This window comes from Lynx rufus, unplaced genomic scaffold (assembly GCF_022079265.1).
Source record: "Lynx rufus isolate CCGP_SWC_20201006 ecotype Redwood Valley unplaced genomic scaffold, mLynRuf1.p SCAF_3, whole genome shotgun sequence".
Classification (NCBI taxonomy): Eukaryota; Metazoa; Chordata; class Mammalia; order Carnivora; family Felidae; genus Lynx; species Lynx rufus.
The window spans coordinates 140436960-140454095 of record NW_025814845.1 but is presented as its reverse complement, the minus strand read 5'-3'; the positions used below and the strand labels follow the sequence as shown (position 1 = coordinate 140454095).

The 17136-nt window shown below is 35.4% G+C and overlaps 1 protein-coding gene across 1 annotated transcript in view; it reads right to left on the bottom strand.

Moving 5' to 3' along the window:
• The window catches only part of TLL1 (tolloid like 1), a 211211-nt gene that overhangs the window by 72871 nt on the left and 121204 nt on the right, over positions 1-17136 (bottom strand). Inside the window, exons 8-9 of the mRNA XM_047091921.1 lie at positions 11150-11274; positions 400-515 (exon numbers count right to left, since the gene is read on the bottom strand). Coding sequence (XP_046947877.1) covers positions 400-515; positions 11150-11274 — 241 coding nt within the window. The remainder of the gene's footprint in view (positions 1-399; positions 516-11149; positions 11275-17136) is intronic.

Sequence of the window (17136 nt, the reverse complement as noted above, 5' to 3'; positions counted from 1 at the left end):
GCTATTCAGTATTTTTATTGCATTATAGTTGAAAATAATTTATCATCTTCCCTATAATTGCTTCTTAGTTGAACTGGATATCTGATATATATTTCTTAACTTTGAAACATGTGGGATTTTCTAGTTATCTATCTAATACTTATTTTTAACTTAATTTCATTGTGCCTGAGAACCTAATCTGTATTATTTCAACACTTTTAGAGCATTTACCATTTTTTAAACTAAATTTTTCAGAAAGTTCCCAGAGTTTAAACAATTGCCACTATAAAATTTTTGAGTTTTCAGTCTATTATTTGAAGAATCAAATAACAATAAAAAATAAAGCAAATTATATTTAAAAGAAGATGAATCTTCATATTTATATAAGACTAAATGAGAACTCTCGATGGTATGTACTACCTTCTCCCCTGGGGTCACTGAAACTCTCCAGATGCAGTGTGTATAAGAAGGATAGCCATTTGGAAATCCTGGAGAAGAAAGGTTGCCGTTGGATTCTTGAAGGGTTTCTCCACATGCTAAAAGGAAAACAAAAAATATATATATATTTGATTTTTTAAAGAGATAAGGTCATTCTTTAATTTTTAGGAAAGACATGGACACCATAAACAAAGCCCTGAGTCTTTTGTTGCTAAACAAGAATGTATACTTGTACACTATAAAGACTTTTCGTTCCTAAGTTTCTTCTTATGGCTCTATTACCAGGATTTCAGCATATTTAATGGAATCATTAGGGCTAACCATAAAACAAGATTAAGAGATAAATAATATGGCATTCATAAATTTCCTCCTCATGGGGACCTTCCTCATTCATTCCTGAGGAATCCATAGGTCACCCATACTCAGATTCAGGCCAGTGGGTATCTGGTTGATGTAGCTATGGGATCACATGAAACATTATTAATATTTTCAGTATAAAATGAGGCTCAGTTTAATAGCAAATATCACATCAAAGTTGACAACAGAGAAATCTTAAATAATCACTAGAATATTACTAAATATTCTAATAATCTATAAATTACTAAATAATCACTAGAATAATCACTAAATAATCACTAGAACAACCAATAAACGTGGTATCTAAATGTCATACACAATGAAAATTTTTCTCAAACTGAAAAAAATTGAAAGGTTAAAAACATCAAGGAAGATTAAAATTTTCCAACAAGATGTAGACATTTATTTACTCTTTCATTTCTGTTGATCATAAGTAAAAATTACTGGGAAAGCAATTATGTTTTCCTCTTACTAAGGCTGTCTAATTTCTTGGAAGTAATTATCAGTCAACTGAAAGAACAAATTATCAGCTGCTCAGCCTCAAGATCTGTGTGACTGACATCTCTAAGGCCATTTCAACAAAGATACAATTAGTTCATTGGTTCAGGTTAGTGGTCAGAATCGTTCTATAATGGGTTTTCCTGTTGCTTTTGTAAGACATAACATGTGCCATATGAACCTAGGCTGCTTAATTCAAGAATAATTCCTCCACTGCAGCCTGTCATCTTTATAACCTTCACTCAATAACTTAAAAAAAAACTCCCTCCTCTCTGAACGAGACTGAAATCAGACTGAGATATTACCATATTATAGAGTCATAGCTACCAGCAGGTGAACTCTCGTCTCAACAAATCCTCCATAAATAATAAATGGTTTTGCATATCTTAAGTTAAATGAAGAAAGAAAGATGGTGACTTTGCAAACAAAACAGAGCTGTAAAAAGTCTGATATATAAATATTTATTTGAAAACATAGATATTAAGTTTGCACAACAAAATACATTTTAAGTGGAAGTAAGCAGTGTTTATTCTGATGAATAGGTAGATAAAAGCAACTTTAGAATAAAATAACAATGCTCAAGGTCAAATGCATAATTCAGCACTTTCCATGAATCATGTAAGGGCTCTTGATAAATGTAACATTACAAGAATCCTTAGAAAAATGAAAATTTATTGAGATTTTATTAATGCAAACAATGCACTTCTGAGTAGGATCAGTTCAGATGCTAAATAATCATTTGGGAGTTGAGTGTGTGTCAATGAAAAAAACTATAATTCATAGCAGTATAAAAATAAATTCTTTAATGATTGAAAACTACACTAAGCCACACAGAATGCTGGTACTGGATTTAGTAAGTGGAAATAAATCAATTAAGTATATTTCATTCATAGATGTACACAAATAACACTGTTCTGATAAATAGATAAAACGGAAAACTCTATAAAGTGAAAATAACCAGAATACACAATTTAATTCAAAATATTAAGTAAATTTGGGGCAACTGGGTGGCCCAGTTGGTTGAGCATCCAACTCTTGATTTTCAGCTCAGGTCATGATCTCATAGTTCATGAGATAGAGCCCCACATGGAGCTCTGTGCTGAGAGCACAGAGCCTACTTGGGATTCTCTGTCTCCCTCCCTCTGCACCTCGCCCACCCCACATACACACACACGTGAACTCTTTCTATCTCTCAAAATAAATAAACTTTAAAAATATATATTAAGTAAATCTATTATATAGTACTTGCTCATAATGCCTATAACTGTTTGTGCATTTACTTCAGTAAGTGTGGTTGTCCCAGGCTACCTGATCCCTACTACAAAAGATATTTCACTTTCCCCAGCCATACATTAATTAATGCTCAGGTGTAAAAAGCAAAGTCTATTATTAAAAAACTAAAGGAAAATCAGCAAGAAAAAAAAGTGGCACTACTAAGTTAAAATGCATTGTCGGTTCATTTACTCAACAAAGTCCATGGATGAGAAAACTAAGTTTTAGTTATGGCATTACCACTTATTAATTATGCCATACAATTAAGTCACAAAAGTTTCAGCTTCAGTTTTCTCTTGTTAAGTGGTCATCTTATTAACATATACTTAATAAAGTTGCTTTGTAGGGGTCAAATGTTATTATGCCCTGAATCCTCTTAACCCATAGAAACCTCTTCCAGGAAGATTGTGGTCTAAAGGGTTTGAATACGTGTTTGAACTTAATATGTCATATTTAGGAGGGAAAAAAAGACATAAAGAAATATAAACAGGCAAATTATTATTATAACTGTCCTAATAAAAATTACTGTAAAACTAAATATAATTCAGAAATTAAACTTCTATCTCTGTAGGCAGATGACACAATCTTAAAGTATAAAACAGTAAACATTCCACATACACATAAAACTGTTAGAACTAATAAACAAATTCAGCAAAATTGCAGGATACAAAAAATCAGTTGCATCTCTATACACCAACAGCAAACAATTTCAAAAGGAAATTAACAAAATAATCCTATTTATAATAGCATCAAAAATAATAAAATACTTGGCAATAAACCAATGAGGCAAAAGACTTGTACACCTTAAACTACAAAACACTGCTGAAAAAAAAATTAAAGATAACACAAATCAGTGGAATGATGACCTGTATTCATGACTGGAAGACATAGTATTGTTAAAATATCCATATTACCCAAAGCAATCCACAGAGTCAACACAATCTCTATCAAAATCTCAATGGCATTTCTTGCAGGAAGAGAAAAAACTAAATCCTGATATTCACAAAGAACCACAAACCCACAACAGCCAAAACACTCTTGAGAAAATCTAAGCTAGAGTCTCCCACTTCCTGACTTTAAAACATATTACAAAGCTACAGTATTCCAAACAGTATGATACTGGCATAGGATAGACATATAGACCAACAGAAGAGAACAGACAGCCCAAAAATAAACCCATGTATATATATATGGTCAAATGATCTTCAACAAGGGTGACAAGACTACTCAATGGGGAACGGATAGTCTCTTTAACAAATGGCATTGAAGAAACCAGATATACACATTACAGAAGAATGAAATTGGACACTTTTCTTATACCATAAACAAAAATGAACATAAAATGAATTAAACACTTAAATGTAAGACCCAAAACTATAAAACTTCTAGAAGAAAACAGGTGAAAAGCTTGAGAACAGTAATTCTGGCAATGATTTCTTGGATACAACACCAAAAGCACTGGAAATAAAAGCAAAATGGACAAGTGAGACTACATGAAACTAAAACAGCTTCTGTGCACCAAAGGAAATAATCAACAGAGTGAACGACAACTTTCTGAATGGGGGAAAATATTTGCAAATCATATATCTCATGAGGGGTTAGTATTCAAAATATATGAGAAACTCCTACAAGTCAATAGGAAAAAACAAAATAACCCAATTTAAAAATTGGCACAGAAGCCATATAAATGATCCACATGCATACGAAAAAAAAAATGTTCAACATCACTAATCATCAGGGAAATGCAAATCAAAACTACAATGAAGTAACACTTCACATCTGTTAGGATGGTCATTATCAACAAACAAACAAAAGCAGAAAATAAGAAGTATTTGCATGGAAATGGGAGAAAATGTAGCCTTTGTGCACTGTTGGTAGACATAAAATAGTGGAGCCACCATGGAAAACAGTGTGGAATTTCCTCAAAAATTATATATATATAATTCCCAAACGATCCAACAATCCCACTTCTGGGTATTTATTCAAAAGAATTGCAAACAGGATCCTGAAAAGACATGCGTGCTCCTGTATTCACTGCAGCATTATTCACATTGGCCAAGAGACAGAAATACTCTAAACATCCATCAGTAGATGAATGAATAAAGAAACTACGGTATATACATAAAACAGAATATTATTCAGCCTTAAAACAAAGAAATCTGTCATATGCTACAAAACAGATAAATCTGGAGGACATTATGCCAATGTCAGTTACAGAGACATTACAGTTACGGAGAGATAAGTACAGCATGATTCCATTTACACAAGGGTTCTAAAGAGTCAAACTCATAGAAGTGGAAAGTGGAATGCTGGTTGCTAGGGGCTGGTGAAGAAGGAAATGAAGAGTTGCTGCTCAGTGGGTATAGAGTTTCAATCATGCAAGATGAAAAAGTTCTGGAGATCTGCTGTACAACCATGTGCATGGAGTTAACAGTATTTACTGTGCAACTACAAATTCGGTAATAAGATAGATCTCATATTATGTGTTTGTTTTGCCATAATAAAAAACAATTAGTAACAAAAAGGCAGTTAAACTTCTAAGTACTTTATCATAGGATTAATTTCACTTCCGAATCAGGTAATTCGCATAGACCTTATTCTTCCAAATAGAAAATTGTGTTTAAATTGTATAAATGCTATTTGGATTGTGTTTTGTTGAACAATTATTACAAACTCTTTTCCTATTAATTACATGCTTAAATTTGCAGCTGTCTTCACTTCCATCTACAGATACTGTCCTTATCAAATGTCTGTAATATTATCAAATACCAAAGACTGAGAACTTAACTTTCTCCATATTCCATAGGATCACAATGATAGTTTTATTAAGGTTACAGAAAACATAGGTAGATATACACAATAATTTCTGCTAGATAAATCTCTTCCCAAAGGAGCTTGACAAATTCTAGATTAGGGGAAGAAATAAAATTGTATCCAATCAACTTAGTACTACCTAATTAACTTATATTTACATCCGTAAGCTTTTAAATATAATAAATAAAATGTGGGTTTAAAATGACTTTAAGACAATGAAATGCTAAAAGGAATCCTAAATCACCTGAGAAATAATGTGGGATTAATTACTCCAGTTATGTTATTTCTTAAAATGTTTTATTTTTGAGAGAGAGAGACTCACACTTGTGAGCGGGGGAGGGGCAGAGAGAGAAAGGGGACAGAGGATCTGAAGCAGGCTCCATGCTGAGAGCAGCAAGCCCAATGTGGGGCTTGAGCTCACATGTGGGCTCAAACTCACCGTGGGGCTCAACCTCATGGGGGGTTCGAAGCCATGAATCACAGGATCACAAGATCACAACCTGAGTCGAAACCAAGAGCCTGGTGCTCAGCCCACTGAGCCACCCAGGTGCCCCTAATGACTGAAATACTTTAAAGCAAATTTCAATAGTAACTACCTAGCCTAGTCTGAATCACCCTTTAAAATGAAGCCTAAGCGCCCACTCCAAGGAGCCATCCTCCCCCAGTGTGCACTCCTCGCAGAACTGCAGTAGCATCCTTTAAGGATGAGAGTTACTTCCTCACCAAGTGATATCGTCTGTGTGATACCCCAGAGCCTCACCCATTTGTGTGTGTTGTCTATGCGTCCTCTTCTGTGGCCACAGCATCTGGCACGGCGCCTTTCACGGGTTAACGGTGACTCATTCATTCATACAGCAACTATTTATTGAGCATTTAATCTACATCAGATTCAGAACACTGAAAGGGAAACCCCAACTCCAAGCCCACGACAGCTTATACTCTAGTGTGGGAAATGGCAAATGAACTGATGATTAGATGAGTAAGATACAAAGACCAGGATCAAATAAGGCATTTACCGCCGTAGAGTTCTGGGAGACCAGAGAGTCTTTAAGGAGGACGTGACATAGGAGCTGAATCCTCAATATGAGCTAGGATTTACCAGGATGCAGTTGCCAGCCTTCTGGCTGGAGGAAGAGGCCAGAGGCAAGCATACTATGGTGTCAGGAGCGTGACGAAGGAGAGGTGACAAACTAGGCTGTAGAGGAACCAACTAGAGAAAACACTCAGGGAAGAGTGGAAATAATCTTGAAGTGACATAATGGAAAGGAAATCAGCCTTTATCCTACAAATAGGCAGAGCAACATTTGAATGTTAAACAGCCACTTTAGGAGCTCCCGGGTGGCTCAGTCATTTAAGCATCCGACTTAGGCTCAGGTCATGACCTCAGGTTCCTGAGTTCAAGCCCTGCATCGGGCTCTATGCTGACAGCTGGGAGCCTGGAGCCTGCTTTGGATTCTCAAAACTAAAATAAATAAACATTTTTTTAAAAAGCCACTTTAACAGAAACATGGCCAGAGAAATAAAGAGATGTAAGAATGGAAGCAAGAGGTGAATTAGGAAGCATTTCAGCAACCCAGACAAAAGCGGAGGTTCCCTGGACTAGGGGATGTGCAAGAATCCAAGATTTTAGGAAGGCAGCAGGACTGACTCACTGCAAGAAGTGAGGGAGGAACGAGGTGAGAATGCTCACCACAGTTCTGGCTTCGGCTGCCTGAGGACCTCTGCACGGTACCATCCACGGAACTAGGGAATGTTTACAGGGAGATGAATAAATGAGTCCACGAATAAATGCGGGAAAAAATGGCTGAGTTAATTCTTTTGTATGTGAGGCAGTATTTTAGCCAAGAATTGTGTATATACAAGCCTGTATAGAAGGTATATACTACCTGGAATCTCAGAAAATTAGATGAGGAACCAAGAGATTAATGCTTTGGCAAACTGCCAAGAACCTTATATCAATTTTAAAGGTAAATTTAATGAAACAAATGTTTAAAGCAGTGTGAAGTTTTTAATATTCAGACTCTATGCTTGCTGAACCTGGCCTTCCATCCCTAAAACCTCCACACAAATGCGCATCCATAGACAGGGATATCCTGCACACATACTGTGTGTGTACCAGCACTGAGAGCTTTTAAATCTGTGAACACGGACTGTACGTGTGCTGATGTGTGAATACGTGTATGCTTCTATGTAACAAAAAAGATTCTAATCCTCAGAAGGCTCTTTCTTTTTACATAACCATTTATTTTATATTTTTCCTGATTTGATTATGTTACTTGACATATTTAGTTGGGGAAGATTTACTGAGAGAATATTAGGGTTGATAGTGGGTATAAGTACTAAGTAAAAAAAAAAAAAAAGGTTATGGCACTAGATAAAAACTAAATTAAGACAAAATGCAAATGAAGACCAGTGACTGTTAAACAGTTTAAAAATAAAAAAGGAAAGGAAATCCTATGATTAGATCAAAGTAGAAAAATACACTGAGAAAATGAGAATCACAAGGAAAACAAAGAGAAAAACAATAGCACACATTACTGATTTATGAAGAGAAGAAATATCCACTCCAACTCATGTGCCCTAGAGAAGATCTCCTTCAGAAGCCAACTGCTGATTACTGGCATAAAGGGAAGATGAAGAGTATAATGATAATAATAATAATAATCCACCACTACATGGGTGTATCTGGTCCTGACAGGATGTAGGATGCAAGGGATTTTAATGACAGGTGTTGAAAGCAGCATTAGTGGGCATCCTTTTAGGGTTCCTTAATGCTAGAAAGACTTGGCAGCTGTCCAAAGGACACAGGATTGGCCTTTGAGCAGCACTGTCCTGAAACCTAATGAATCCTGGAGTTTAGCAGCTCTCCCTTTGTTTCCCTTCCTTCCCCTTTCTGGGCCTACGTGGCCTAGCGATGGATGACCAGCTCTTATGTCGGAAGAGTGCCAGGGCTGTGAAGGATCATATTCTCTCTTTATATTAACAATGCATAAGGAGATTGTTCTTGTCTGCTTCTAAAAGAACAAGAAATGGCAATGAAAATAATTCTAAACCAAAGGAAACGTTATCTTTGTTCCATCACCTTAAAAACACAACTTTATTCCTGAAGGGAGCTTTTTCATAATTAGTAGGCACCGACTGCATAAGTAATTCAGGTTTCACATACAAATCTAATTTATATCTTTGGCATATATAAATAGACACACATAATAACGGATTACACGTTCTTTATCAGCTAGAAAGTCTCATAAAAAACAACAGTGCATATTGTTTTAATGGAATTAGAAATACATATATTTTAATGCTGTTCATCTCAAATAGATAAAAACACATTTCCTATGTTATTAGTGGAACAGCAACAATATTTTCAGTCTGCGAATTATAACCTGCCCATTAGAAGTCTGCCCTCTTGGACCCAGGGCCCCTTGGACTTATCACAGACCATAAAAGCCACAACGTCACATATTTAAGTGTGAATCAGGTCGGCATTCCTTTCAAGATTAAACTTTTAAGGAATACCTTTATAAAATGCAGATCTAATAGAGCTTTCAGCATAAACTGATACAAAGTAAAGAGTTGGAATGGTGTAGCCAAATGCCTCTGATTGGATCTATTCACGAGCAATTTCTAACAAAAGAAAACAAGAGAAACTCCAACGGAATATGCAGTTTTATACCTTCTTTCTGTATTAAAACCAAGACATAGCTAGGGGCACCTGGGTGGCTCAAGTGGGTTGTTTCCCATTCTTGGTTTCTCAGGTCATGATCTCAGGGTTCATGAGTTCCAGCCCTGCATCGGGCTCCATGCTGAGAGCACGGAGCTTACGTGGGATTCTCTCTCTTGCTCTCTGTCTCTCTCTCTCTCTCTGTCTGTCCCTTCCCCCGGTTACTCTCTCTCTCTCTCAAAATAAATAAACTTTTTTAAAAAGTACAAATAAAAAAGACACAACCAGATTTCATTTTATAAACACTTTCTTCCCAGGTGATTCTCAAATAAGTCATCCTATTTAGTCTTCTAGGTACAGTTATGACTCTTTAACATTATTCCACTGATGTTCTTGGAGTTACTGGTAAACCTACTACATCAGCGTAACTTAAGTTTATTTGGTCTATATTTATACCAATATCATTAGGACTCCCCATTGTAAAGTAATGAAGAATGTTAAATACATAACCATATACAGGGCTCAAAGCTAAGGACTGCAGAGAAATACACACACACACACACACACACACACACACACACACACACACTGGCCGAGAGAGAGAGAGAGAGAGAGAGAGAGAGAGAGAAACAGAAAGAGCAAGAGACAGAAAAAAGAGAGGTAAGGAGGGATTTGTTTGTTTGGTGGGCATTAAAAAGTCCAAGATAGGAAAAAATCATTCTCAAAGATTTCGTGAACTAAAAGTTAATATATTTTTATTTTTTAATACATATATTTCTTAGCTCTGTCTTCATCATGCCATTAATAAGCAACTTGCCTTTTATACTGCTTTAAAAACACAAGATATCTTTCTCACTGATGATGGTACCTTCATGAATGTGGTTTCACTGTATTAACAAACCAATTTACACATTATTACTGCATTTAAAGAAAAAAATAGCCTATTTATGTATGTACATAATGAAAATCTCAAGTGAAAACTATACTTATCTTCCTATTAATAACTTAAATATTTAAGACCTATAGGCTGAAAATTATAGTGTCACAAATTTTTACTTCTTTTTTGATTCCTACTCACTGCCTTTCTTACAATTTAGTGTGCAAACGTATCTCCAGTTTGCTTTCTAAGTGTTATATATATGTATATATGTTTTTAGAGAGACAATCAAACTGCTTTTATATGTGAACTTTCTACTCATTTAAGTGCTATTAGTCACACAGTTTTCCCACAAATGTTCTACACTCAAAGTTAAAAAGTATGGTACATCCAGTATTGACAGAAATTACCCAAGGATCATTCATTTCTTTTGTCACAGTGGTACCATTCACTTATAAATCCATCTTTCCTGTGGAAATTTACATTAAAAAAATAAACACCACACATACATTCATATATACATGAACCAAAATTTGGGGGAAAGCTGTGCTAACCAAAGCTAAACATATTTCTTAGAATTAGGATGTTTCAAAGGATTTTGACTATGGAGGAGGAGCATAAAGTATGCAGTATTTCCAGTTTGGAAGCAAACGCTTTTTTCTCTCTTAGACGATTGAATCTTGGAACATTCTTACTAACACCTTCCCTTAATCTCTTTTTCACAACTTTATCCAGTAGCAAAACATACAGTAACTCACTAGCAACATGGCTAGAACTCAGTTTTTTCAAAAAAAGTTATAAAATTCAAACTAATAAAATTTGAATTTGTATACCATTAATGATAGTATTTGCAAGAAAAAAGATCATTTAGTACTCAATTCTGAAGTTGAAATAAAAAATATTCTTTTTATGTTGGCAAGAAAATTCAACATTTGACTCTGAAATCATGCAACTATTTAATAACAACTATGAAACAATCATGCTTTTTTGCTCTTTTACTTGTTAAGTTAAAACAAATAAAACATACTATCCCTGTGCCTTAAATTTGATTTCTAGCAATTTGTTTTTAATTATATCAATGGGTGTTCCAGAGTTCTCTCATTTCATTTTATGATTAACTGACTTTGAACTGAATACGTCACTTGCCAGCATGGAGAGACACAAGTAAACAGTTCAGTAAACTGTGGCTTATTCATCTGGAAGAGCGCAATCAGGCACAATTATGGTTCTGTTTTCGTATGGTGCAATACCTGGACATCTATACAGCTTTCTTGCCTGTGCAATATCTCCTTTGCTTAAACGGGTTCGCTGACCGATTGCAGGACGTATGCCATTATCATCACGAGATGGGAGAATAGTATCCAGAAACATCCCCCTGAAAAAAATCAGAAGCAAGCCACACATAAGTCACCAAATTAAGACAATTACATTCCTTACAAGCATAAGATTATTTTTTTTTCAAAATCGTGTCAATTAAAAGGAAAAAGCATCAGTGTTGAAATTTAAATAGTGCTCCAGACTTTCAAAACACGTTCATCGAAGTAGGAAAAAAAAAAAGTTGTGTTAAACTGTATACCTAGCATAAAGTCAATGATGAAATTCACTTTAATTTAGAAATGATTTTTAAAATCTAGAATTCTACATAGCTTCCCACACCAAGTAAACCGTGGTTTTTATTTTAGTCTTTTAAGCAGATCTAAGAACCCCTGGATTACAATATTGTAAAACAAATTTTCCTCATAGAAATCTATTTTTAAGGACAATGTATAATACATATTTTTAAGGTTACTAAGATTGTAAAAGTCAAGCAAAATATGTTATTTTTTAGTTAAATTACTAATTAACCCATGTATTCTTAGAAGTCCAAGTATCAAAGTATGTATTAAAAGAACAAGAAAAAAGAAAGTGTCAAATTTTAGAAATAACAGTTTAAAGCAAAATAGTTTTTTGATAAATGCACACACAGAAAGAAAATAAAATTTTCGGGGTGCCTGGGTGGCTCAGTCGGTTAAACATCAGACTTCGGCTCAGGTCATGATCTTGCAGTTTGTGGGTTCGAGCCCCACGTCAGACTGTGCTGACAGCTCAGAGACTGGAGCCTGCTTCCTGCTTCGGATTCTGTACCACCCTCTCTCTCTTCCCTTTCCCTGCTTGCACTCTCTATCTCTCTCAAAACTAAACATTAAAAAACAAACTTAGGGGCGCCTGGGTGGCTCAGTCGGTTGGGCGGCCGACTTCGGCTCAGGTCATGATCTCGCGGTCCGTGAGTTCAAGCCCGCGTCGGGCTCTGTGCTGAAGGCTCAGAGCCTGGAGCCTGTTTCAGATTCTGTGTCTCCCTCTCTCTCTGGCCCTCCCCCGTTCATGCTCTGTCTCTCTCTGTCTCGAAAATAAATAAACGTTAAAAAAATTTTAAGAAAAACTTAGAAAATAAAATTTTCGTGGTAAAATTAAGAGGATAAAACTAGCAATGCACCCATGATGCTAACTTAGAGACACTGAGTTGTGAGACCAAGGTCGTGATAAAACTCAACATCTTCTTAATATTCAAAACTACAAATTCTGAATATACTGCACTAAAGATAATCTTAATTTTGCAATGAATATCAACATTTATAGCTCTAAAGGAAGAACTGAGCTTAAAAGTTAGAGTGGGAAACTATTCCAGTGGTAAGAAGGATTTCAAAAAAAGAAAAGCTTTCTATAAAAGTATTTGAAATTAGTTTTTTTTTTTTATTCTAAGGAGAGAGAGAGAGAGCAAGAGCAGGGGAGGGACAAAAAGGGGGGGGGGGGAGAGAGAGAGAGAGAGAGAGAGAAAGAGAGAGAGAGAATCCTAAGCAGGCTCCATGCTCAGTGCAGAGCTCAACACGGGGCTCAATTGCATGTGGGATCATGACCTAAGCCAGATTCAAGAGTTGGAAGCTCAGCCAACTGAACCATCCAGGTGCCCCAAAAGTATTTGAAATTAAGAAATACAATTGTAGGGGCGCCTGGGTGGCGCAGTCGGTTAAGCGTCCGACTTCATCCAGGTCACGATCTCGCGGTCCGTGAGTTCGAGCCCCGCGTTGGGCTCTGGGCTGATGGCTCAGAGCCTGGAGCCTGTTTCCAATTCTGTGTCTCCCTCTCTCTCTGCCCCTCGCCCATTCATGCTCTGTCTCTCTCTGTCCGAAAAATAAATAAACGTTGAAAAAAAAAAAAAAGAAAGAAATACAATTGTAAAAAAAAAAATTTTAAATAAGATGAAAGACATGATACGCCTTTCCAAAACTTTAATGAATACATTGTATATTAAATACAAGTTAAAGGAAATTTCACCTCTACTTATTCTTTCCTTTAGGGAATACTAACCAAGCACTGTTGTAAGTCTGGATTTATAGCCTTTAATAAACATTTATGATTCTCACATTTTAGTGTGGGGTGAGAGACATTAAACAAAAGATTGACAACTGAGATAGTGACAGGTACAATGGAGAAAAAGAAGTGAAGATGGATATTGATTACCCAGTGATGGGGTAGCTTTCAAACAGTGAGATCAAAGGAGAACTCACTTGGAAGTTGACAAATTGGGCAAACATGAAGGGAGTGAAGGCGGGGGCATTGTGGGTAAATGGGAGTAGAGACTTCCAGAGAGAAAAAACAGGAAATTCAACGGCTCAGAGATGGGAGGATCCTTAAAGTGTTTGAGTGTCACACAGATAATGTGACTCTTAGCCTGAGGAAAACTGTTAATATTTGGAAGATGGTAAACAGAGGAGTGACATGATCTATGAGTATTTTATGACTAACCTCTCTGGCTCCGAGGTCAGGGTAGTGATCTTTTAGATAAAACCTGGATAACGCAAATAGAGAATGGAACTCTATAAATTTAAGTATCTATAGAACGCCACATGCATACTGCCTGAGATAAAAGTAGGAAGGAAACTAATGATTTATGGGAGTTGACTAGCAAAAGTGAGAGCTTGCACATACTTAATTAGATGCAACTATAGCTAGGCCAGTGCAATTGAAGGGGAAGTAGAGCTATAAAATAGGGTAGCATTGAGAAAAGCCATTCTTCAACTACACTTCATGAATCAACATATACATTAAATAGGGTAAGTCCAAATTAGTGAAGGGCTGCCATTTCTGTAGTACTTCAGCACCAACAAAGTATTCACTATTTTCTATTTCTAAAAACAGATTTGTAATCTTTAAAGGTTGATTTTTTCCAGTTTTCAAAACAGTTCAACTTGAAAAGGTCAAGGACATCTTGGCATGGATATATTCAAACTCAGACAACAGAGTGATGAATTTTGACTTCTTCTCTCTACTGAGGTAACCTCTCATTCAGAAGGGGGTAAGTCACCATTTCTTTTGTTCTTTCTTTGTGGTCAGGAAGTTAACAATTCTCTCCCTCCACATCCAGGCCATTAAGTAATGCAGGCTCTTCCTGACTATCCTCAGTGAGGCACTATCAATAGGCCAGAGACAGATTACAAAAGGCTTCGCATACTAATCTTCACTGGCTCCATCTACATGAGAAGAGTGAATGAGCTATGCTTTTTAAAGAAACTCTGTAAAATTTTGTAATTTTTTATTAATGAAAAATGAGCAATCCCAGTTAACAAGCCTCTATATTCCAAATTACCCATGCATATAAAGATCCCATTTATCTAGTCCTATTCTCCCTAAAAGTAAGTACCCAAATCTGCTGATGGGCTACATTCATGAAAACAACTAAAACTTTTACAGACTCCCTGGATCCAGAATAGAAAAAATATATAAAATTTCAAATATTTGTATTAATAGAATGAAGGACAAAAAACCACATGTTCATCTAACTGATGTAGAAAACTCATTTGACAAAATTCACACCTTTCAAGATAAAAACTTTCAATGAACTAGGAATAGAAGGAAACCATCTCAACATAAAGACCATGAATGAAAAACCTACAGCTAACATCATACTCAGCAGTGAAAAACTGAGTTTTTCATCTAAGATCAAGAACAAAGCAGAAATGTCCACTCTCACCACTTCTATTCAACATAGTATTGGAAGTTGTAGCCAGAGTAATTAGGCAAGAAAAAGAAGTAAAATAAGAAAAAAAGAATTGAAATCTTCTCTCTTTGCAGATCATATAATCCTATGTGTAGAAAACCTTATGGAGTCCACAAAAAAAGTTAGAACTAATAAATTCAGCAAAGTTGCAGCATTCAAACTGAACACACAAAAATCAGTTGCAATTCCATACAATAACAATGAACAATCTGAAAAGGAAATGAAGAAAAACAATTCCAGGGGCATCTGGGTGGCTCAGGCGGTTAAGCGTCTGACTTCAGGTTATGATCTCACAGTTTGTGAGTTTGAGCCCCATGTCTGTCAACACAGAGCCTGGAGCCTACTTCAGATTCTGGGTCTCCCTCTCTCTGCTCCTCCCCCGCTTTTGCTCTGTCTCTGTCTCTCTCTCTCAAAAAATGAATAAACATTAAAAACTTAAAAAGAAAAAAGAAAAAAAATCCATTTAAAATACCATCAAAAAGAATAAAGTACTTAGGAATAAGCCCAACCAAAAAGGTGAAAGACTTCTAAATTAAAACTACAAAACATTGTTGAAAGAAATTAAAGAAGACAAAAATAAATGGAAAGACATTCCATTCTTATGGATGGCATGGACATTCTATGCTTAATTTGTTAAAATGTCCACATGACACAAAATGATCTATAGATCCAGCACAATCTCTATCAAAACCCAATATAATTTCTTGCAGAGACAGAAAAACAGACCCAAAATTCATATGGAATTTCATAAAACCTCAAATAGTTAAAAAATTTTGAAAACAACAAAGTTGGAAGACTCACACATTGTGATTTCAAAACATATTATTAAGCTAAAGTAATCAAAGCAGTGTGTTACTGGTATAAAGACAGACCTATAGACCAATGGAACAGAATAAGAATCTCAGAAACAAACCCTAGTAAATACAGCAAATAATCTTTAACAAGGGTGCCAAAAACAATCAGAAATGTATATATATATTTTTTCAATAAATGATACTGGGAAAACTGAATATCCACATAAAACAATAAAGTTAGGCAATTATTTAAGCTATACAAAAAGTTAACTAAAAATAGATTAAAGACCTAAACACAAATCCCAAAACTATAAAAATCCTAGAAGAAAATAGTGGAAAACCTTCATGACATAGAATCTGGCAATAATTTCTTGGATATGACACTAAAGCACAGTTAACAAAAGCAAAAACAGGTAAGTGGGACTACACAAATAAAAAAAAAAACTACTATGCAGCAAAGATGAAAAAAGGAAAATATTTGCAAATTATACATCCAATAAGGAGCCAGAATGTATAAAGAACTCCTACAATTCAACAACAAAAAATGAATAATCTGACTTTAAGATGGCCAAAAGAATTGAATAGACATTTCTCCAAAGACAATACACAACTAGAAAGCACACGAAAGGATACTCAACATGATTAATCATCAAAGAAATGAAAATCAAAACTGCAATGAAACATCAAGTCATACCCATTAGGATGGCTACTATTTAAAAAGAGAAAAAGAAAAAAAAAGAGACAATAACACATGTTGGTAAGGATATGGATTAATTGGAACACTTTGTGTACTGCTGTGGGATTGTGAAATGGTGCAGCTACTATAGAAAACATAATGAAGTTTCTTCAAAAAATTAAAAATAGAACTACCATATGATCCAGCAATCCTATGTCTGGGTATATATGCAAAATAATTGAAAACAGGATTTGGCAAAGATATTTGCATACCCATATTGATAGCAGTACTATTCACAATAGCCAACAAGTGGAAGCAACTCAAATGTCTATCAGTGGATAAATAAACAAAACACGGTATATACATACAATGGAAAATTATTCAGCCTTGAAAAGGAAGGAAATCCTTTCACATGCTACAACTTGGATAAACCATGAAGACATCATGCTAAATGAAATAAGCCAATCACAAAAGGACAAATACTGTATGATTCTACTTAATGAGGTATCTAAAGTATCCAAGTTCATGGAAACACAAAGTGGAATGGTAGTCACCAGGGGCTGGCAGGAGGGGAAATGGGGCATTATTGTTTAATGGTCACTGGGTTTCAGTTTTGCAAGATGAAAAAGTTCCAAACATCTGTTTCACAACCATGTGAATACACTTAACATCACTAAGTGTACACTTAAAAAATAGTTTAATTATTTAGTTTAACTAAATAGTTAACTAAAC